Raw genomic sequence first — 8,550 nt, forward strand, 5'->3', positions numbered from 1 at the left:
TCAATTACAACTGACATTTAGGTGGATGCCACTCATGGAAATGGAAAACCATCATTTTACTATTTTATTTGTAAAACTTTTCCTCTGATGAAAATTTACTTTATCTAAAGGTGATTGCAAAAGCACATTTGTAAATTTAAAAATAATTATAAAACAGAATACATCTAAGAATTATTTTAAACCCTGGTTAATTTTTGCAGAAGAAAATACTTATCTTCACAAATACCAATTTCAACGCTGACAAAATTATATCATGAACACAACCGATTCTCAAACATTTGGTAGAATAAATATTTTATTCTATTTTTACGGATTGAACGGATTCGGTGACACTTTCCACGGATTGGTCACCATTCTGTCCCGGAGGTGGTAGAGAGCCACTATGCTCACTGCTCGAAGCTTTCTTCCTTTCAACCTAAAATTAATTCACATATGATAAACTTTAAAAAAGTTGTTTATTGTTTAAAACATGTTATATGCAGTTAATTATATCTCTCAGTTTATAATCTGCACTAATTATCCATTCATGACAAAAAAAGTAGAACTTGCAGAGTAAACCCCCGGCAACATAAATAGCCGAACACGTAAAAAATTTAGCTTTTTAAACACGAAGGTATTTATTTATTTTTTACACAGAATATAATTAATACAAAATATATTTTTTTAGAACACAATCATCCCGTTTTGAAGTGGACCGTTTCAATCATGTGCCTTTTTGATTTAGTGTCACACTTACTTTGAATTTTTTCAGAAATCTCCTAAATGTTTATTCATTGCACTGTATTTGCATTGTTTTATCATAATGAAAAAAGTTTTTTAGATAACGCGACAAAAACTATTTTTTTTCTGTAACGAAAGTTTTAGTCCCGTAGACATTTTGCTTGAATAAAATACGGACACTCCAAGAAAATGACTAATCACTGCCAAAACATGTGTACAACTCAATATATTTTGGACTTTCCAGGTTCGTAAGTAGCTATTAATTGTTTCTAGAAGTGATAAAACCATGGCTCAAACCTAGGTGTAATTATTTTGAGCACAGAATGTAAATTTTTGTACTAAACTAGTCATTTAGCTATTTATGATGCCAGGGGTGTACATTGAGAGTCTACAATAATAATCAAGGATACGGAAATATGATGTATTATAGAAAAATACATTCTGAGATTTCAAGAGACCAGTTACTGAAATAATATCGTAGAAGCGCACAGGTTTAGAGGGTGTATTATGACATTTGTGTATGAAAAATTAGTAATTTCATTAACAATATTATAATTAGTAATTTCAGTAATACTTCCTGAAAAGTATCAATGAAATATTTCTAATAGTCACTCAGTAACTGGATGGTATAATATAATAAAGATGTAGATTAGGTATTGGATTATTTTTTACTTTCTAGGCTGGAAATATAGTGAAAAGATGTTTTAACTATGAAGTGTAGATAACTTTTCTTCTATTTGGTAAAAAAAAAATCATTGATTTTCTTTTCATTCTCATTAAATGTCTGATAATGCGGATAGATAACTTATTTCAGAATTCAAGTCGTTAAAAATATAAATCTAGAAGTTATATTGTAGTTAAACTGTTAACTTTTAACTTAACGTGGTAAAACTGTTGTGATGTCTCAATTTTAATAAAGTAAGATCTAGCTTAAATGACAGACATTATTCATAGGCTATGTTACTGGGAATCACTTCCTATTTTTTGTAAATTTATTGATTGAATCCAAATTGTACTAAATAATACAATGTACCTTTGTTGGGCAGTCAGCTATTAAATGCCCTTCACTCTTACAGTTATGGCAGCGTTTAGGTTGAGGTCCCATTACACACTTGGCTGCTATATGATTTGCAAACTCTCCACAGTTATAACACCTGTAAAGAATATTTTCATTTTTAATTTATATATGCATTATAGCTTAAAAAAAAACTAAAAAGGAAGTTTATTTTTTATATTTTTATATCATAAGTATAATTTTTACTGGTCCAGAATGACATCAACATCAGAGTGTAAACTCACATACCATATTTTAAAGACTATAAGATAAACTTTTTATTTAAATTTTAGCTCCAAAATTCAGGTTTGTCTCAAACTCAAAATTAATATTAAAATTTCCAGTGTTCGATTTAAAATTCCTGCCAGCCTTCAAAATTGGCCATATATTCAATGTCGCGGGAAACCTATCTATATCTGGCAATATTTTAGTGATGGGAATTGTATTTTTGCAGTCTAGTTTTGCAATCAAATATTTATTTTTATTTTTAATTGCTTAAAAATTATGGTGCGTCTTACAGTTTGTATCTTCTTATATTCCATAAAATGCGATATAAGCCCTCAAACTTTAAAATAAAATAAAACAAGCTGTGTCAGTGATATTATCACTTTTCATATTATTTTAAAGTACAATCAAGGACATTATGTGTGGAATATAATTTATACCAAATGGCCAGTGCATCTCTGCTGTAGGTGGATCATGATAATGGACCAATTTCAGGCGACATCTTCAAATAAATTGGGTAAAATTTCATGAAGAAAGCGAGTCATATTGGCCTTCAGAGCCCAAGAATCTCTGGTTTGTCAGCATAGACCAGATATTTCATGTAACCCCACAGAAAATAATTGAGCGAGTCAAGTCACACAATCTCGATGGCCAGTTGAGGTCGTTACCACGGGAGATGACGAAGCCCTCAAATTTCTCATGCAATAAACTCGAGTGGCACTGTCCTGTTGAAACCACATGTTTTTGAGATCCATATTATCCATTCTAGGCCACAAAAGATTTGTTATCATGTCGATATTGGTGGTCAAAAAAAATCAAAAAAATTCAATTTGTTGTGATATTTTTTAAAATTATTAATGTCTGTAAATTAATGCCCTCAGGAAAATTTTAGGTCATCAATGCGGCTCGGGATGCGATTTGGGTTGGCCAGGCCTGCTCTAAATCCTAATCAGCGAACACAAGACGCTGTCTATGGTCGCTGGGCTCTAGTTTTTGAATTAACTGAACTTTTTTTGGATGAAGGCCTAAATTTCAAACCATAATCTGCCAAGTTGATGTCGCAAAAAGATCAAGCTTTTATGCCAAACATGGAATAGATTGTCTAGGGTTTTCACGAATACTGTTCCAAACAGCAACAATATTTTCCAACAATCATGCGTTTCTTTGATGTACAGGCATTGCTTCATCGGCTACTAACCCAGTTGACTTAAATTTATAAACTAAACAATGAATTGTGGACTCTGTAGGACAACCACGAAGACCATAAATTGGGAACGGAAGCAGAACGCAGTGCACGGAATATCAGACGAACAAAGCACTAGTTTTGATAAAAAAAATTACAATTTTAACGCGTTATTGTATCATTTAGCATTCCATAGTAAAATGTCGCCACTTAATAAGTATTCTTGTCAAATTCGACATATATGACCGTTATAAATTGTCAAAGTTTGAGCGCGCCTATTGAAAAACCTTGTATAACTATAGTATACAAAAAACAAAACCATCAATACACATCATGTTATATAATCTGAAAAGCCGAAGCATATAATGTGTTATTGATTTTTAACATTTTATTTATTACGTACTAAATGAATTCACTTTAATCATTGTGGACTACCAAGATTTCATTTTAATATTAAGACAAGGTGCAATCAGTATTTATTAGAAATCGTGCATGAAGGTTATTATGATTGTAATTACAGTTAGTAAATATATTTCTGTAGTAATAATCTCTGTTAATAAATAATATTCGCTTTTTTATTATCCAACAAAAACTCGCATATTAAAATAGAGTTACAAAAGAAGGATATTAAACTTTTCCTCGAATGAGGTGATGTAATTATGTTTTAAAAGGGGAGTATTCATTTTGGTTTTTTATTCAAAGAAGTCAAACCTGATTTTTCTGAACCTTTTCTTGGAGACCGGCCTTCGGTGAGATCCGTGGCAGTCGACTGCTGAGGGTCCGCTAACTCTGGTGGCCTCCAAACCTTTCTCCGATGACTTGCACTCGAATTCTACCATTTCTTCATCTCCCAATGATCTGAAGCCGGGCATCTGGATTACGCTCTATAAATTCACATAATATTTTTTACTCATAAAGTACTTTAGAAGAATAATAATAATAAAAATATACATATAGGGCTACTTTTATACTACCTTAAATATTTGTTTCAAAATACCAATATACTTTGTTTTCTGCTTAAATTTTTTGCATTCTTTTTAAAAAAAAATATGTATGCTGAATTAAAAAATTCAGTCAGAATTTCTTTCTCGCCTCATAGTTTTTATGTTGCAATTTTTATAATATATTTTACGTTTGGCAATCAGGCATATTAGTCAACACAGTATTACTTTGCTTATTATTTTAGAACAAATACACTACAATCCAGAAATTTGTATCTTGTAGTGTAAACTGGATTGTTAATTGCATGAAAGCAAGGTGATCAATCTTATGCTTCAGGTACCAGTCGAGGGTGATATTAAGTAGTACACGGCAATGAAAAAAAATGTAATTTTTTTAAGCCCCTTGGAAGTCGAAACCCGGATCTACACCCCCGCTAACCATTATGGTGGGGCCTGAACGGAGTCATTTGGTCGTAACGTAACACGTTATGATGCGAGCATTCGTATAGTCAATAAAGCAAGCCAGGCACTCTATCCATAGTCTGAGCGCTTGCCGCGAGCGACTTGACGACGTTACGTTACAACGAAATGCTCCGGTTAGTCCCCACCTTTATACTATAATGACAGATAAACATAGTTCATATTTAAATTGTAATCATCTATTACATAAAAACCTTAATATTAAACAAGAGAAATAAACTGTAGCCATATTTATATTCTCATATTTTTTCTTGAGGCTAGGTTCTTTGGAAAGATAGTAATTTTTCAGATATTTCATGAAGGTTGTCACAGAGACCATATTTTTGATATGGAAAGGTAATTCATTTTACAGTCTGGCAGATTAGACATTTTATTTGCAGCATGGATTCCACCACATTAAACATGGACCAATGATGAGAGAATGTGTGTATAAAGGCGCGGCTTAACGTCGCTCGCGGCGAGCTCTCCGACTATGGATGGAGTGCTCGGTTCGCTGTATTGACTATACGAATGCTCGCATCGAACGTATTAAGTTACGACGAAATGGCTCCAGTCAGCCCCCACCATTATGCATATACATATTATTACTCGCACTATATGCTCAACCAATCACTGGCTAACGGAAACTATGATTATTGATGACCACGAAATATCCAAAGAAAATTATACTGTCACCACTTATGAACTAATCATAGATTACAGAGATTAATAAAGCGATTGCTATTTTCAACATTCTATTGATGGCAAATCATGAAATAAGTGAACAATAAATAGATTTATCATTACTGTAGATATACGTTTATGCTGATTTAATATAAAATGTTGGTTTGAAAGCAAAAAGCATAGTATAAAGTATTGACCTGATGAACGAAGACATCCTGCCCCCCGTCATCAGGCGTGATAAAGCCCCATCCTTTGGCAACGTTGAACCACTTGCATCTTCCTGTTCTAGCTCCTTCCGTACTCCCTGCAACTGATGACCCTGGAAACGATAGTGTAATTTGTTGAAATATAAATACATATATTTATAATTAATTCATACACAATGTAAGTAACTTAACAATGCACTCCACAAATCTAGGACCCTCCAATTTTTAAAAATTTATTTCATGAATAGTATAATTTTCAGTATACGAGGAGTGTGCAGTTATTGTTTTGAGTTGGGATGCTCTCAAATAAGCATGTAAGTAAAACGTTTGAAGTAAAATCATTAAAGGCCAAATTAACACAAATTAAAGAACATTCAAAATTTAGCAGCAGTTTTCAAATTGTCTCAACACATTAGATACGGTGAAGTTTGTTAAAGAAATGTAATTTAGACGCGGCTATAAAATGATTACTTTTAGGCCTATTTTGAAACTAGAAAATAATTTATAGTAACTAGAATTAATAGTATTTTGATATATTTTATCTAACAAACCAAGTGACCACAAATATGTATAAATATTTTCTCATCCTTTGTATTGTAGTCGATTAACATTTTGGAGTTTATAGACTGTTTTTGAAGGAATAGTTCGAAAACCGCAACTTTAAGACCTATAAGGCGTAACTAAAATATTTCGTCCGCCTCCGAGCTGTAATGGTCAGCACGCTTGGCTACCGTTCTGGAGGTCCCGGGTTCGATTCCCAAGGGGGGTAAAATAAATATAAGTGATTTTTTCACTGTCGTATTTATTCAATATTACCCTGGACTGGTACCTGAAGCGGAGGGCTGATCACCTTTCCTTCATGTGTAAACGATCAAGATAACACTGCGTTTATATGACGCAGTGCCCTATGCACCATTGGGGTGCGGATAAGGGTTTTATTATTATTATTATTTAAAACATTCAAAAAACATTAAAAAATGCTCTATTTTGCGTAGGTTTCATATTCTAACATCCTGTCGACGTGTAGGTCACTTTTATATTTAGTTTTAGAAAGAAAAATAATGCTAACTACAAACGATTTTTAATGCAAACAGGTTTATCCCCATTTCTAAAAAGTTTTCTTCACTTTAGTTTATTACTAAATATAACCTTATTTCTCAGTATATTATTGGTGTTCTATGTCTATTGCATTGTTTAATTTACTATATGATTTTAGTAAAAATGAAACTCACCGCGCTCAATTGATAGGTATAAAAATATTTAACGATAATTAAAAATAAATATAAATATAATCATCAACTATTTGATAATTGGAGTTTTTAAGTGTAGAAAAATAGAATCGGGCTTAAGCAATGTTTTTTTCTCAAATTAAAAACGTTTTAATTCAAAATTTAAATTCAACGAAAGTGAGTCAAAATATTTAAAAAATGAGTACGATAGCTAACAGCGAAAATAAATCGGTAGCCTAAAATGTAACAAATGCCCATTAGTCACACCTCTAGATTCTAAATAGGGCATATTCTGCGTTTTTTAGAATTTCATTATAAAAATATTTTCTTATTTTCTTATATGGTTCTACCTTGTATGGAAAAATGAATATTTTCGGATGAAATTTTAAAATTAGCGAAGAAATCATAAGTATTATGATTTTTTCGCGTATTTTTAAACACAGTATTACCGATTTGTATGCGCAAAATATTTGTTAATATATCACACGTTGCTATAATAACCAATCTACATCCGCAGTATTTCATTGTTTTACATGAATACGAATAATTTTCACCCATAAAGAAACGACCCGTCCAACTATGTTGGTTTCCTTTTCCATCATAAATTGAGTTATAGATTGATTTTTTGGATGAATTATCTAGTCAATTTACAAATAATATAAATAAACGGAGTCCAAATTCTAATAAAGCTAGTTTTTTTAACCAATGAACAAGATTATGTAGGTTTAGTATACATAGTAAAAATGTAAACCCATGGACCGGTTAGAATCAGAAAGCGCACTGCACCAAAAACTGGAAAAATTGACAACATACAAAAATCCTTCTTTTATAACTCCCATTTTCAATTACATAAATTGAATGAGTACAATTATTTATTTAAATCGACAACAATAACATACTCATGTTTGGCTTCTTGTTCAAAAGTTGACGTCGAAACATAATACCATTGTAACGGAAACTAGTTAACATAATGGAAAATATAAGTCGTCTTAAATAATACTTTATAGATTAAGTAGGTGTCCCCTTTATCTTTTTTTAAAACATTTATTGTAAAATTATCACAATACTCAGAGCTGGGGCGAGGCCGATAGGGAGTCGAGATGAATCCCTCGGGCGCCAAATTAAAATGTAGGGGATCCAATAAATAGTGATAATTGAATTTATATTGGACGTATCAACAGAGACAAAGCATGTTATCATACAAAACATTTTTTTATACACTGAATTTGGCGAACGGGCCTTTGCTGTTGCGGGGCCGATGGCGTGGAATGCTCTTCCACCAATGGTTTGAAATAGTGAGAGTGAGATGATCTTTAGAAAAAAACTGAAAACACATTTGTTTGCTAAATCATTTCCACCATAATATTTTCCCCAATTCATTCACAGTGAAGCATAAGCATAGAGCATGATTCGATCGTGATAATTTGGGATACTGTATGTAACACACGAAACGTATTGATATAATATAACTATAAAAATAAAATTTACAATGTAAAGTAGCTTTAAATAAGACATTTTTTATAGATAATGCTTAACTCAGCTTTGCATTCTTTCCTTATTCGCCATTCGAACATCTATCGTACAACGTTTAGCCGCACATTCGTCTGAGAGAACGTATTTCAAATGCATTCATTCATCTACTTCCATCTAACTTTTGACACTACCATACATTAGGGTTGGGACCAGGACTCCATTGTGTACTGCCAGTTTTGCTTCGTTTGATAAAGTTCTCAGCATTCACTCTTCTTTCTATATCATTAGCAATCTTTCCATCCCTACAAACAAATATACGAAATGTTCCGAAATTTCCCAATTCACTATTATCTTATATCCAGATCTAAATTTATCT

At 32.1% G+C, this 8,550-nt stretch overlaps 1 protein-coding gene across 1 annotated transcript; it reads right to left on the bottom strand.

Annotated features, from left to right (window-relative positions):
- Positions 1–295: 295 nt before the first annotated feature.
- lin-28 (protein lin-28 homolog) lies at positions 296–7,604 on the bottom strand. Its single transcript, XM_088274182.1, has 5 exons — positions 7,601–7,604; positions 5,464–5,585; positions 3,894–4,066; positions 1,754–1,874; positions 296–415 (listed from the first exon to the last, which is right to left on the bottom strand). Exons 1-5 carry the CDS (start codon positions 7,602–7,604, stop codon positions 296–298), a joined length of 540 nt encoding a protein of 179 aa, XP_088130308.1.
- Positions 7,605–8,550: the final 946 nt, after the last annotated feature.

The sequence above is a fragment of the Brachycentrus maculatus genome, unplaced genomic scaffold (assembly GCF_059751285.1).
Source record: "Brachycentrus maculatus isolate JH-2025_06_01 unplaced genomic scaffold, ASM5975128v1 h1tg000637l, whole genome shotgun sequence".
NCBI classification, from domain to species: Eukaryota; Metazoa; Arthropoda; class Insecta; order Trichoptera; family Brachycentridae; genus Brachycentrus; species Brachycentrus maculatus.

Excerpts from the sequence above, each read along its gene's own strand:
- lin-28 (XM_088274182.1), bottom strand. Across the intron at positions 1,875-3,893 it reads AAAAGGTTCAGAAAAATCAG|GTGTTATAACTGTGGAGAGT; the intron begins GTTTGACTTCTT and ends TATTCTTTACAG. Across the intron at positions 416-1,753 it reads TAGCTGACTGCCCAACAAAG|GTTGAAAGGAAGAAAGCTTC; the intron begins GTACATTGTATT and ends AATTAATTTTAG.